Source organism: Rhea pennata, chromosome 2, assembly GCF_028389875.1.
Source record: "Rhea pennata isolate bPtePen1 chromosome 2, bPtePen1.pri, whole genome shotgun sequence".
NCBI classification, from domain to species: domain Eukaryota; kingdom Metazoa; phylum Chordata; class Aves; order Rheiformes; family Rheidae; genus Rhea; species Rhea pennata.
Window position 1 is genome coordinate 164,341,665 of NC_084664.1, and position 14,666 is coordinate 164,356,330.

Sequence of the window (14,666 nt, forward strand, 5' to 3'; positions counted from 1 at the left end):
CGCTCCACCGCCCCAGGGACGCCGGCCCGTGGGGCAGGGCGGCCGTGTGCCTCGTGGCGCTGGCCGAGGGGGAAAGGCCAGGCAGCGGCGGCGTGCGGGGCGGCCCGGTGCTGTGGGGCTACCCCTTAGCGGCTGTGGGGTGCAGCGCTGCTGGGTTGGCGGACGGGCTGCAGTGCGGCGGTGGCCGGCGGCACTTCCCGTAAGGGGCCGGGCTGGTGTGCCACCAGCGCAGCGGGGCCGTGCCAGGCGGCCGCGGCTGCAGCCAGCTCGGCGGTGCCAGGGGATGGGGATGGGATGGGGATGGGGACGGGTGGGGTTGGAATGGGGATGAAGGATGAGGGATGGGGATGTGGGATGGGGAGGGGATGGGTTTGGAATGGGAAGGGGATTGGGATTGGGATGGGGATTGGGATGAGGATGGCAGGCTCTCCGGGAGGGAGCCCTGGGCTCTGCGTGCTGGCCCCGCTCCCACCCTCTGTGTGCCGCTGGGAGCCCTCGGAGGGTGCCGGTGCTCCGCAGTGATGCCAGCAGCGCCTTCCCCAGGTGGTGCCGGGAGTGTGGGGCGCTATGCGGAGAGCAGCAGGGCCGGCAGCGCAGCAGGGCCCTGTGCGGCAGCTCCTTTCCCAGAGTAGTCCCCATTACCCCATCCCCGCTGTGCGCACGGTGCTGGCTGCTGTCCCCCGAGACCTGGACCAAGGCGGACAGAGGCTTGCGGCAGGATGAGACCAGTCGAGACGCCCTGTGCTAGGTGGGATCCCTGCCCGGTCCCAGACAGTTGGGGGTTCGGGCTGGGCTGGACCGGTGACCCCCGGGAGCGCAGCCCAGACCCCTACCCGGGCCGGGGTGCGGCTCTCCCCGAGGACAAGTGTCCCCTCTCCACGGAGCGGTCGGCCAGGGCAGCAGGTTTTGCACCTGCTCTCCCCCATCTCCCTCCCTTACTCCCTTGCTGCTGCCAGCATGGGGCAGCCCTGCTCTTTGGGCATGACACCATGGTGATGGGCCCCAGGCAATGCAGCCTGACAGGCAAAGAGGAGAGCCCTGGGCTGGGGGTGAGCCAGGGCTGCGGGGGCAGGATGGAGGGGACCGTGCACATGAAGGGGGGGCCAAGGTGGACAGTGCGGGGATGGAGAGGTCTGTTCACATGGAGGGGGGGCGTGCCAGACGGTGTGGGGATGGAGGGGAGTGTGCATATGGGGGGGAGTGTGCTGGACAGTGTGGGGATGGAGGGGACTGTGCATATGGGGGGTGCCGTGAAGGACGATGTGGGGATGGAGGAGGTTGTACACATGGAGGGGGGCCATGCTGGACGATGTGGGGATGGAGGGGGTTGTGCACATGGAGGGGGGCCATGCTGGACGATGTGGGGATGGAGGGGGTTGTGCACATGGAGGGGGGCCATGCTGGACGGTGTGGGGATGGAGGGGGTTGTGCACATGGGGGGGGCGTGAAGGACAGTGTGGGGATGGAGGGGACTGTGCATATGGGGGGGTGCCGTGAAGGACGATGTGGGGATGGAGGAGGTTGTGCACATGGAGGGGGGCCGTGCTGGACGGTGTGGGGATGGAGGGGGTTGTGCACATGGGGGGGGCCGTGAAGGACAGTGTGGGGATGGAGGAGGTTGTGCACATGGCGGGGGCCGTGCTGGACGGTGTGGGGATGGAGGGTCTGCGCCTCTGGATGTGGCTGTGCTGCAGCGGGTGGATGGAGAGGCCGTGACCCGGGGGGGCCGTGCTGGACTGGGGTGGGGGGCTGTGCCTAGGGGTGTAGCTGCGCTGCGGTGGGCAGGGCTGGGGGGGCCGTGCCGTGCCGTGCCGTGCCGGGGCCCGTGCACCGGGGGGGGCGGAGCAGGGGGCGGGGCCGTGCCGGGGGCGGGGCCGTGCCGGGGCGTGCGGGGCTGCCGCAGTCGCTGATCCGTTTCTAGATCAATGGACGGGGCGGCCGGGCCCTGATTGGCTGCGGCCGCCCCATAAGTGCGGGGGGGCCGCGGCGCGCCGGGCCGGGCCGAGCCGGGCCGGGCCATGGACACGTCCCGCTCCATCCACCACGAGATCGTCTCGCTCAAAGGTACCGGCGCGGCGTGATCGCCCGGGTCACCTTGCCCGGGCCCAGCGGCAGCGAGGGGTGCGGGGTGCGGGCCCTGTGCCACCCCCCGTCCGTGGGGCGAGGGCCGTGATTCCGGCTGTGGGGGGCTGCAGCTGCGGCTGGGGGGGAGCTCCTGGCCTGCTGGGTGCCTGAGCCCGTGGGTGCAGGGGGCCTGGTGGGCTGGCGTTGCATCCCTGCGGTGCTCCTGCCTGCATCCCGCCTGCATCCCGCATTGCCATCAGCATTGGCAAACCGTGCGGAACGGGCCCTGCAGCCCTCCTGGCACGGGCAGCCTCGTGAGCTGAGCGCAGGCAGGGCGGCAGTGGATGCATCCCGGCAGGGCCTGGGGGCCCTGCCGCAGTGCCAGCGCCTTTGCAGGCAGCCCACTGCAGGGGTGCTGGGCTGGAGCCCGCCTAGGGGAGCAGGGTGCCTTTGGGCTGCTGGGGCTGTGGGGAGCTGGGGGGCGGTGGTGCTGGGTGATGCATGCCTGCGGATGATGCTGCACGGATGCTCGTCACTGGGATGCTGGCCGTGACCCGGATCGCATGTGCCTCTCCCGTCCGGGGCAGACTGCAGCGGGCAGGCAGCCGCCTTGCAGGCAACTGCCCTGACGCGCTGCAGCGTGGAGGTCAGGGCCAGGCTGGGCTTGCGGGGCTCAGGGAGACCAGCTCTGCACTGCAGGCTCTCTCCAGTCCCTGCCTGGGTGCAGAACAGCTCATGAGGTGGGGGCTCCCTCGGAGGTGGCTGGCACCCATGGTGGGGCCACACATGAGCCTGGCCTGGCCGTGCCGAGCTGGGGGGAGCCCAGGCTCAGCCCCCTTCCCGCAGAGCCCAGGCTGCCACCAGGCTGATTTATCGTGAGAACAGGCATGGCCAGAGGACCCCCGCCGATTCCGTCTTCATTAATAATCCGGCCCCGGCTCGCTGAGGCTTCCAGGCCTCCCTTGGCTCTGTCCGCAGTGCCCTCCACAAACAGCCTCTCCTTTGTTCCCGGCTCAGCACGGGAAACCCTTCGTGCCCCGCTAATGCTGGCCGTGATGGTCCCAGTCACCGGCGCCAAGGTGGGGGCAGCGGCGGTGCCAGGCCAGGAGCTGCGGCCCCTGCAGCGAGAGCTGCCCAGGCGCCTGCCGCGGAGCGCCCTGCGCCAGAGCTGGGGGCTGGCCAGGCAGCGCCAGCACCTCGCCGGGGAGGATGCGGCTCATGTGAGGCAGTTCCCGGGCCCGAGGCCGGGGGAGCGCAGTGCAGTGCGTGGCCCGGGCCGCTGGTGGGGAGTGATGCTTGCCCCGGGTACAGGAGGCTGTTACTGCACGTGCACCCTGTAGCGGATAGTGCAGAGACATGAGCTCTGGACCTGGGCACCTGGGTCTGGAGGGTCTCATGCCCCGTGTGAAGCCTCGTGTGGCTGGGCAGTGCCAAGGCCTTTGGTCACTGCAGGAGAGCTCGTGGGAGGGCTGTGGCTGTGTGGGGCTGCGTCCTGGGGGAGTCGAGCCGGTGCGTGGCGGAGGGGGGAGTTGGAGCAGGGCTGCAGGGGGAAGGGGCAGAGCCGTGTGCCTGGGGGGCTGTGGAGGGCTCCCGAGCAGGCGGTGTCCCAGGTGGCACGCTGGGGAGGGGGAAGCGCGGGGCGGGGGTGCTGGCATGGTGCCCAGCGTCTCTGGCGTCAGGGCGTGGAGGGGGGGGAAGGCGGGGGCTGGACGCCGGAGCCGGCTCCGCTGTCACATCGCGTTGGATCACTGCAACGGGTGCTGACTCGGCACTTCCCGGTGGGCAGCCTGGCTTGCTGCAGTGACCCGTTCGCAAGGCCGGGAGTGGGTGCGTCCCGCAGGGTCAGGCCTGCGGGCACGGAGACAGCTCGAAGCAAGGGCTCGGGCTGTGGGGCAGGTGGAAGCAAGGGATGCTTTGCCCTCACACGCCTGGACTGTCGCTGCACCCCCAAACATGGGGCTCGGTGCTGCCAGGTGACCCCGGTGCTGCAAAGGGGCAGGGCTAGGGCTGCCTTTGGGGCAGTGAACAGAGTGTGCTGGCAGCTGGGATGGGGAGCTGGTGCTGGAGGACACGTGGCGCAGGAGAGCCTTGTGGGGGCCTTTCTGGAGGACACAAGCCCAGCACACCTGCACAGAGCAAGGTCATTGCTGATGCTTGCAGCAGGTTGTGAGGAGCCCTGTGCTGATGTACACCGCCTGGTCCCCCCTGGTTTGTGTTGAGTGCATCCCAGCTGGCTCCATCCCAGCCCCTAGTCCTGGCTGTTCCCGTGGCTGGGGCTGGTCCGGTCTGGGGTGCCGCTCTCCAGTGCCAATGTGGGCACCAGCCCTGCACAGGTCCCTCCTGCTCCCAGATCAGCGCAGCGCTCTGGGAGTGCCCATGCCCTGCTCCCAAGGTGCAGGCTGGCACGTGGGGAGAGCTGGTGCTGAGGGCTGTTGCGTGCTGGGCACCTTAGTTGTCTGCCAGGGGCCTGGTGGCACGTCCCCGACCCCTCCCTGTCCTGGGGATAAGGACCACCTGGGGCGGCGGGGTGGAGAGCGGAGCAGAGGGATCCGGCGCGACTGGCTCCTGCCGCCCTGCCTGCCCCAGGGGGACTCCTGGGCGGAGCGGGGAGCGCTGCAGCCAGGGCTCCCCGCGGCCCCCAAACCGGCTGCTGCAGGTGCAGCCAGGGCTGTGGGAGAGCCCTGCCTGCGCCGGCGCCCCGGCAGGCCGAATGTGGCTGCTGCAGTGAACTCCAGACTGAGAGCCAGCTGGGCACACCTTTGCTCTTCCCACGCCTCCCAAATGCCCTGGGGCGATGGCTGGGGGTCTGGGGCACCGTGCATGGGGCCGTGCCAGGTGCCGTCCTGAACCTACGGCGGGAGGTGCCTGCGGGAAGGGGAAAGGTCATGTGTATGATGCCTTCCAGTGGGGCTTTCCTCTCTGCTGGCATGGCACTAGGTGTGCCGTTGCAAGGGGGTGGCAGGGCCACACCTCAGGGCTGTGCTGGGTGCCGGTGCACGTGCAGCTCGGCGCACTCGTTGCTGCCTGAATGTCGCTGTCTGATGGGCTGCCTGGGATCGGAGCTGGTCTCATGTACTTGCTCTTCTCCTGCTGTGGTGTTGGGTCTGCGGCAGCCACCAGCATGCGCCCGGGCGTAGCTGGGTGCAGTGAGGCTCTGCTCCTCCTCCCCGGTCTCTTCTCTCTCAAATCAGAGTCACAGGGAGATTGTGCAAGTCCCATGCTGTGGACCTCCTCCCCTGAGCAGCGCGGCTGATATTACCAACAGCTTTTGTGGTTTTGGGGTCCTGTGGCCCTTGCGTAGCAAGAAGCACTCCCGGTGCAGTGGTGCTCCTCCAACGCGAGCGAGGCCGGGGCCTGCACAGCCCTACCTGTGCTCAGCTGGATGACCTGTACCTGGGCCCTGGTCTCCTCTTCCCACCAGCCTCTTACTTCATCTCTAAATCCTAGCGCACCCCATTGCCACACTGTTTCCAGTTACGCAGTCAGCTGGGAATTGGATCTGGGGGAAGGTGGTGCTTCTGCAGCTCCTGCTGTCCCCAAGGCCACCCTGTCCCTGCACTGGTGCTGGGGAGGTTCCTTGTGCGCCAGGCGCTCTGTCGGCAGCCGTGTCCTGCTGCCAGGCTGGCCCAGCCTGACCCGGCTTTGTTTAGGAGCCCTGGCTGGCGGCGTCCCAGGAGCAGCCTCCCACTCTCGTCTCAGGCATGGGTCCCAGGAAGTCTCAGGTTGCTCCGTTGTGGGACCTCTTGAACCCAGAGACACCCCGAAGGCCATTGCAAGCCTCGTGCTGGCTCTGAGCTAATGTTGGAGATGGGAGAATGGGCAAATGAGTCCTGGGCATCCTGGGTGCCCTGCAGCTTGCCAGAGTCCCTCCTTGCAATTCTTGGAGAGCAGAGATTGGCAGCCAGTGCAGACGTGTGACTCAAGGTAGGAAATGATCTGGGTGCACGTGGGGCTTGGCCACGGGCGCCGTCCCCTTGCAGCATCAGTCCCAGGCAGGGCTGCACTGAGGAGCGCTGGGTGTGCCCTCAGGAGAGGGAAAACCTCGGAGAGCGGAGCAGGGGCTCTCTGGCGGGCGCCTGGGCCATCCCATTGCCTGTGTCCCTCCGAGCCAGGGCCAACAGCTCTGGCTGCTGAGGCTCGCGGGCACCCGCGTCCCCGGTGCAGCAGCGGTGTCCCTGGCTGGTGCATCTGGGATGAGGTCTCGGCCCCCTGCACAGGGTGTTTGGTGGTGCTGTTTCTTTGGGCTGTATGCTCGTGCGGGTGTTTGGGGAGCCTGCGCATGGCAGCTGTGCCCCGCTGCTCTGCCCTGGGGCATCTGGTGCCCCTTGCACGGTGCGGGAAGCAAAGCCCCCCCAGAGTACGGGCTTCGTGCAGCGGCCCTGTTGTGAGGATGCTGGGCCTGCCCTCTGCTCCCTGCGGGCTGCTGCAGCCGGCAGCTGCACCGTTCCCTCCTGCCTGCAGGACACCCGGCACAGGGGGTAAAGCAGCATCCGGGACTGCACGGTGTGGCGCACACCCAAGGGAGCTGCAGGGCACCCCCGTGCCCAGCCCTGCCGGCACCCACCCCTGTGCAAACAGGGGCAGGAGCAGAGCAAACATCGACGGTGGCAGGATGCGGCCCCGGGCCGGTGCACGTCGCCGGTGTGCGGAGAGGTGGTGGGGCCGCGCCGGGAGCGCTGGGGCCACTGCCTCGAGGTGGGCCGGGCCGAGCTGGGCCGGGCCGGGGGGGGGCGAGGGCCGCCGGCGGGGGCGGGCCCGGGCGAGGCCGCGCTGCCCTATTTCCTCCTCCTGCCGTTGCCCCGGGGCGGGGGGCGCAGGAGCCACGTCCCCGGCAGGGCGCTTCCCGCCCGTGGGCCCCCGCTGCCGGGCTGCGCCATGCGCCCCGGGGGGGAGGGCTCGGGCGCGCCGCTCCCCGCTGCCGCCCGAGCAGCAGCCGGCGCCGAGGCGGTTAAGGCGGCCCGGCCCCCCTCGCCTTGGGCCCGGGGCCAGCGGCGCCTGGGCCGCGGCGGGCGGGGTGCGCCGGGGCCTGCCGGTGCCTCTCCGGGGCCGCGGCGTGCGCGGCGGCCCGGCCGCGGCGTGGGGAGGGGGCGGCCGGCGCCCCGCGGCCATTCCCACGGCCGCCGCCGCGGCAGTCGCGTCGCGTGGGTCGGCGTGTCGGGCGCGACCCCCCCCCCACCCCCCCCAAGGGGGGAAGCTGCGAGGAAAGGGAGCGGGGGAGCCCCGGGCAGGCCCGGCCGCGGCCCCCCCCGGCGGCGGGGCCGGGGAGGGGCTGCTGAGTCAGGGCTGCCCGCGGAGCGTGTGCCGCCGCCTGCCCCGGCCCCCCCGCGCCCAGCCCGGCGGGAGGTGGAGCCGCCGCCAGTCTGCCCCGCCGCTTGCAGAGAGCCGCCGGGCCGGGCCGCGCCGCGCCGCGCCGAGCCGAGCCGCGCCGAGCCGAGCCGCGCCGGGCTTAGCCGCGCCGCGCCGTGCACCATGGTGGCCGGGATGCTGATGCCGCTGGAGCGGCTCCGCGCCATCCTGGAGCTGCTGTTCCGCGAGGGCGTGCTGGTGGCCGAGAAGGACCGGCGGCCGCGGCGCGCCCACCCGCAGCTGCCCGGCGTCCCCAACCTGCAGGTGATCCGCGCCATGGCCTCGCTGCGCTCCCGCGGGCTAGTGCGGGAGACCTTCGCCTGGCGCCACTTCTACTGGTACCTCACCGACGAGGGCATCGCCTACCTGCGGCAGTACCTGCGCCTGCCGCCCGAGATCGTGCCGCTGTCCCTGCAGCGCACCCGCCGCCCCGCCGCCCCCGCGCCCGCCCGCCGCCCCGCCGCCCCGGCCAGGACGCGTCCCGCCGGCGGCGAGGAGCCCCGCGGCGCCCGGCTGGCCTACCGCAGGAAGGAGGAGGCCGGCGAGCAGCACGTGGAGCCTGCCGTCACCGCCGCCGCCGCCGCGGGGGGAGCGTCCTGGGCAGCCCCGGAGCCCGGCCCAGCCCCAGGTAGCCACCGGCCCCCGAGGGGGCGGCGGGAGGGGGCTCCACGCCCCGGGAGGGCTCTGAGTCCCGGGGCTGGGGCGGGAGGAGGGCCCCGACCCCCTCGTTTGGTCTCTGCAGCCCGGGAGCCCTGCGGCCCGCGGACCCTCCTCAGCCACGGCCCCAGGCCCGGGCGCTCCCCCCGTGGTGCGTTGTGGCCCCTTTTGCCCTCAGCCCTGCAGCCCCAGCAAGCCCCAGGCAGACGGGACAGTGGCCCTGCTGCTGGCAGTGTCTCCTCTGCCCCTGCCCACTGGCAGCGCTCCCCCCGCCTGGCTGCTCTCCCCCTCCCCGCCCAAGGTCGGAGGCAGAGGGCACCTGCAACCCCTGTGCTGCCCGGGGAGCTGCTGGGGGGGGGCAGGAGGAGATGGGTCTGCTGGCACGCCGTGATGCGGGAGGAGGGCGCGTGTCTCCCAAGCCCAGGGCTGGCAGAGCCCCCCGCCCTGTGGGGTAGGAGGGGAGCCTGTCCCGGCTGGCACCCCGGCCTCGGGCTGGGCCTGGGAGAGGGCACAGAGCCTGGGTCGGGGCTGTCCCCTGACTGGTCTCTGGCTGCGCGGGGGTGCTGGTGCCGGCTCCCCAGGGCAACCTGGGCTCTGCAGGGTGAGAAGCAGTTTGGCAGGGTGGGCTGCGGGGGCTGTGCGCGGCGCTCGGCAGCTGGGGACCCTCGACGGGGCCGGGCCCAGCCAGGGCTCTCCGCCGCGGGCACTGGTCTACGTGCCCAGGGATTGCGTCGTGGGGCTGCCATGCTGTGGGCTGAGTGCCGTGGGGCTGCAGCATCATGGGCAGAGTGCCATGGGGCAGCTGTGCTGTGGGGCTGCCATACCATGGGGCAGCCGTGCTGTGGGTAGAGTGTCATGGGGCAGCTGTGCTGTGGGGCTGCCATACCATGGGGCAGCCGTGCTGTGGGTAGAGTGTCATGGGGCAGCTGTGCTGTGGGGCTGAGCCCCAGGGGCTGGCTGTGTACACACAGTGGGGCGGGGGAGATGGACGGCAGCAGCTGGGGTGGCCCGTGGGGAGGGGGCTCCCGGCAGCCAAGGGCTGCAGGGGAGGCTGCCCCATGTCCTCGCTGCTGAGGTGTGGGGCCCCCGCGGGCCCGGCCCCCATCTGACACGCGATCCCGACACACGATCCGCTGCCGGGGGCGCCGCGGCAGCTGGATCCGGCGGGGGCAGTGGCATCCGCTCCCGGGCAGGAGGGGGCAGCTGTGGCCTGCGCCCAGAGGCCACGCCGACGGCCGCGCTGCGCTGCCGGGCCCTCCCTGCGCCCCTGCCTGGCTGGTGACTCAGCCTCACGGCTGCTGGGCAGCCACCACTGCTCCAAGTTTCCAGCAGGAAACAGAGCTCCTCGTCCAGGGCTGTGAGTCAGCTCAGCCCCGTGGGCAGGGGGGGGCGGGCAGGGGGGCTGGCCCTAGGGCTGTGCTGCGCGGTGGCGCGGCGAGACTGTGCCCCCATGGGTACAGGGCATCCGGCCCTGCTGCCGAGCTGCTGTGTGCCCTGCTGCCCACCATCCCTGGGCCTGCGGAGACGCTGCGCGCGCTGCTCTGCACATCCCCAGGGTCCGTCCCGCCGGGCGCTGTGCTGTGCTCCGGCCCCATGGCATCGCCGTGCACCCTCTCCCCACACCCCGAGGGTCGGTCCCCCTCGGGCACTGCACTGGGCTCTGGCCCTGCAGCATCGCTGTGCACCCTCTCCCCATGCTCCTCTTCCCACAGGGTCAGTTCCCCCCCAGGTACTGTGCTGGGCTCTGGCCCCATGGCATCGCTATGCACCGTCTCCCCACACCCCTCTCCCTGTACCCCAGTGGTGTGTCCCCGCTCCGGGGGAGGGGTGCCCGGTGCGGCTGGGCCGGAGACCTGCCCGGTGGGTGCCACTCACCAGGGCCGGGGCTGGCAGCATGGCCTGGGCGCAGCCCCTGGGCCGGGGCCGGGGCCGGGCTGGGCTGGGCCGGGCCACTGCTGCTCAGGGCTCGCAGGGCCTGGTGGGATTTTCCGGCCTGGCTGAGCCCGTGGTTCCCTTCCCATGTGCTTTGCCGGCGAGGGAGCGGCGGGAAGTGGCCGAGCAGGGCCAGCAAAGAGGCTGTGGGGCCCAGGGGCGTGGGAACTGGACCCGGCCCGGCCCGCGATGCTGCGCGCTCGCTGCTCGCTGCAGGGCAGGCGCTGAGCCGCTCGCTGCGCGCCTGGCCCCGGCACCGGCCTTGCTCGGGCTTGCTCGGACGGGGCGGGCCGGCCCGGTGCGCGCTGGCAGGGGGTGTGCGAGGAGCTGCCCGGGCGAGACGGCATCGGAAGCGCCGGGGCAGCCGGAGCCATGGACTGGGAGGACGGCAGGTACTTCATGGAGGACCTCATCCAGCAGGGCCAAGGTAGGGACGGGGCTGTCCCACCCACCTGCTGTGGGTCTCTCCCCTCCCTTGCCCCGGCGGGATGGGGTGGGGGACGCGGGGAGGGGCAGCTGTGCCCCAAAGCCTGGCTCCATGACATACCTGGCGCCCACCGACACTCCGGTGCACCCTGGCTCCGGCGCGGCCCGGCTCCGTGCCCAACCCCGAGCTGAGCCCCGCTCCGGTCCGTCCCAGCCCCGTGCACGGCCCCGCTCCAGCGCACCCTGGCTCCGTGCCCAGCCCGGCTTGCGTGTGTCTCGGCTCTGTGCCACGGTCCCCAGCCCCACCGGCCCGGAGGAGCCCCAGGGCGTTGGGTCCCCGCCTCTTCCCCGGTCCCTGCGGGGGGACGCGGCCTTGGTGCCCCCCAGCCGCTCCCGGGCTGCTCCCCCGGGGTCCGGCCGGGAGCCAACCGTCTCGCCGCTCCGGCCGAGCCGGGAAGTCCAGGTCCGGGTCTTCCCTGCGCTCGGGGCAGCCGGCGCGGGAAAACCAGGGCTGGATTTCGCTGCTGGCTGGGACAGGGCCGCGCCGTCGGCCCGTTGCTGGGGGGCGCCGGGACGGTGCAGCCCCGGGGCGGGCGGAGCGGGGCCCCGCGGTCCGGGCCCGGCACACCCCGCAGAGGCCCCGCTAGGCAGTTTCTTCTGTGAGGCAGGGCCTATTTTCCAAGGAATTAGTGCCAGGGTAATTAATTCCCCGACGGGCCGTCTGCAGTTAACCCTCTCCGCCCCGGCGGGTGCGAGCTAACCGGCGAGACGTCTGTGCGGGCTGTTCCCGAACCGCTGCGGCGGCCGGTCCGGGAGCAGCCCGACCCGGGGACCAGCGCGGCCGGGGCTGCCGTCGGGGCGGCCCGGGGGGCTCTCACAGACCGTCCCGGTGGGGGTCCGGGGGTCCCACGGTTGGGTCGGGCCGCTCCGTCCTGTCGCAGGGGCCCGTCCCGCCCCTGCCCGTGTCATGTTCTAACTCGGGCACCATGACGGGCCCCGGTTATTTATATCGGCGCCCGCCCGCTCCCTCCCTCCCCCGCGGCGGTGACCGGCCGAGCCGCGCTGCGCCCTCGCTCCGCGCTGCCCGCGTCCTGCCCGCACCCTGCCTGCCCATGAAGGTCGTGCCGGGTAGGTGACCGCCGCCGGGCCGGGCCGAGCGGGGCCGGGAGGGCTGGCGCCGCCCGGCCGGGGCGCCCTGGGATATAAAAAGCCGGACTGTGAGTGATAGGCGAAGGCCTGGGGGGCCCGGCCCGGGGGGGCGGCCGGGCCCGGCGCGGCGCGGCGCGACCCGAGGCGGGGGAGGGCACCGCGGGCATGCGCTGGCGCCGGGCCTGGGGCCGCCCCCCCTCGGGCCCGATCCTGCCGGTGCGGCGGCCGCGGCGCAGCCGCCGGGCAAGAAGGCGGCTCCGTGCCGCGGGCCGGGAGGGGTTAAGGCGGAGCGGGAGCAGCCCGGGGGGGCGGGCGCTGGCGCGTCCCAGCCCCGCCGGGCCCGGCCGCCGGCAGCCGTGCCGTGCCGAGCCGACCCGAGTCGAGCCGGACGCAGGTGTCCCCGCGGAGCCGCGTCCTGTCGCCCCCATGGACGACCCCGGCTCGCTGTTCCCGTCGCTGGTGGCGGCGGGGCACGCGGTGTCGCTCGCCCTGGTCTGGTACTGGCGGCGCCGCGCCGAACCGGGCGATGCAGGTGAGTCCGGCTCGGCCCGGCTCGGCCCGGGCGCCACTCCCCGTCGCGGGGCTCGGTCTGGCGGCGGCGGCGGAGCCGCGGTCCTGGCCGCCCCTCGCCCCGCCCCCCCGGAACCTGCCCAGCCCCGGCGGGGGAGGGACCGGCCGCGCCGACGGGGCGGGAGGCGCCGCGGCGCTGTGCGGGGGCGGCCGGGCCCCCTCCCCGGCGCGGGCAGGGACCGGGCGGGAGCTGGGGCACCTCGGGGCCCGCGCCGGTGCTGGCGGCGCTGGGCTGCGCTGCACCGGGTGGTCCTGGGGAGCCGGCATGGGGTGCACTGTCCAAGGAGGGGGGGGCGAGGCTTGCCGGGGGGTGCAAGGGGGCACCCAGCGCTGTGTGCTCTGGGGGCCTGGGCAGAGCCGTGCTGGCGCAGGGTGCATGGCATCCCTGCAGGATGCAGCCTCGGGCGTGCTGAGGTGACTCAGCAGCGCTCGGAGATGCCCTCCCGCCTGGCCCCGTGCCCAGGGCTGATGGTAAGAGCAGGGTCTGCAGAGCGGTGTCCGGGCAGGAGTGCTTCCCAGAACCGGTTGTGTCTTGGGGCTGCGTAGGCGTGCAAGGTTGCCCTGAGCCCCCGCGGTCCCTATCCCTCCTGCAGCGTGTCCCTTCCACAGTTCAGGGACGCTTCCCTGCTGTGGGCGCCGGGGCAGGGGCTTGCGCCAGCCATGGGTGCTGGGTGCCCAGACAGAAATCTCCCTGTTTGGAAGTGGCAGGTGTTTCCTTGGGATAGGAAGGTGCCAGATGCCTCTGGGGACAGGGCTGTGACAAGGGAACAGCGGAGGGGCCGGGCATGCAGTGCTGCGCCGGGCGAGCTTGGGCACCAGGCCGCTTGCCGCCAGGCACTGCAGGGTGGTGGTGGCCTGCAGGCCCCTGGCAGCTTTGGCACCAGCCTGGTGCCTGCGGGCTGTCAGCAAGGCCAGGTCCCGAATCCGAAGGATGTTTGTGTCTCCCCATGCATGGGGGTACAAGAGCAGGAGGCTGGCTTGTGAGGAGTGCGCCACGGGGCAGGAGAGCGCCGGCCAGGCGGCTTGGCTGGAGGCTTCAGCACGGGGCGCAGTGGCAGTGGCTGCACAGCCAGTGGTGCCGCCGCCGAGGGCTGCAGCCGAGCAGGAGCATCCCAGGTGGAGCTGGCCCAGGGTCTCCAGCAGAAGCACAGCATGGGGGCCACGTCCTTGCTGGGAAGGGCAGGCAGGACTGGCCTGCTCCCTCCTTGGCCAGGCTGCACCTCAGCTGCTAGCACAGCATACGCAGGTTATTTTGGTGCATGCCTCGCTGACGTGGTTCGTGGAGCCCCCCCGGCCAGTGCCGCTGTCTCCTCCACCTGCTGCAGCAGTGTCCTGCTGCAGATGCTCCCGCACCGCCCTGCCCCAGGGCAACGCCGGCTGCTTGCTACATCTCCTGCATGCAGCAGCCGAGGAGCCAGGCTGCCTGGCGCAGGCGGAGGGGCCTCGGGGGTGCTGGCAGCATGGCACACTCGCTCCGCAGAAGGCGCTGTGGCGAATCCGGCCGGGGCGGCGGGAAGGCTTTGCGGTCCGGCGGTGAGGTGCTGATGTGGTCAAGCGTCTGCTTCTCTCGGCATCCCCTTTGAAGTGCTGCAGCTCAGTTCCTTCCGTGCCATGCAGCTGGTCGGGGGGGGGGGCAGGTTGGTGCATAGGGAGACCCAGCCATGGGGCACAGCCTGGTCCAGTGCTTCCTGGAGCCGTGTGCCGTGAGACCCCTCGGGTGCTGTGGGGGTCCCTGTGCAGCTGGCACAGCCACGCCACGGGCAGCCCCTCCTGCAGCCCCTCCTGCCAGCTCCTTGTCCTCGGAGGTGCTTGCAGACATGGAGGGCACAGGCTGTGGTCCTGCCCCGCTCCCCCCCCCACACACACACTACTTTCCAGGGCGTTGGCTGTGGTTTCCGCATGCAGATCCGTGCATGGCATTTGGCGCCGTCAGGCTGGTGACGGGCGCTGGCCCACGTCACCATGGCAGCCACCGTTTGAGGGCCGGCGCTGAGGAAAGCACCGTCTCCTGGCGCCCCGGCCGCAGCGAGGTGCCTGCAGCAATGCTGCAGCTGTGCAAGGGGTGATGCTGTGGCCGTGGGGTGATGCTGTGGCCACGGGGCAATGCGGCCATGGTGCGATGCCGTGGCTGCACGAGCCCGGCTGCAGCTGCTGGATGCTGGAGCGCACGCGCAGTGCAGGGCACCTTGACGGGAGCCCGGGGCCGGCATCGCTGGCGCCTGCCCAGGGCTGCTCGCGGGGCGTCCGCAGCCCAAGGTCGCACCTGCCGGGGCCAGTCATCCTGGGCCCGGCCGCGCCAGCGTCGCCCCCACCAGGAGCCTCTGGCCAGGCCCTGGCACTGCTGGGCGTGCGGGGCTGGTGCGCAGGAGGCGAGGGGCTTGGGCCTGCCACGGTGCCCCGTGGGCTCGCGTGCTGTGAGCGGCTGTGTGCTGGCGCCGGCCCCTGCCCTGTCCCCTCTGCTGCGGAGTGCCGCGGCCTGGGGAGGCCGGCTGAGCAGGACCTGGCAGCGCTGCTGGGTTTGG

At 72.2% G+C, this 14,666-nt stretch overlaps 1 protein-coding gene across 6 annotated transcripts in view; it reads left to right on the forward strand.

Annotated features, from left to right (window-relative positions):
• The window catches only part of PLEC (plectin), a 63,240-nt gene that overhangs the window by 7,106 nt on the left and 41,468 nt on the right, over nt 1-14,666 (forward strand). The window contains exon 1 of one of the 6 annotated variants that reach the window (XM_062570774.1): nt 7,534-8,038. The exons of 2 other annotated variants lie outside the window; for them this stretch is intronic. In XM_062570774.1, the coding sequence (XP_062426758.1) occupies nt 7,534-8,038 (505 nt within the window). Of the gene's footprint in view, nt 1-7,533; nt 8,039-10,356; nt 10,427-11,473; nt 11,554-12,086; nt 12,107-14,666 lie in introns of those variants that run through there. 3 more of the 6 variants (XM_062570778.1, XM_062570779.1, XM_062570784.1) reach the window with 3 other exon arrangements.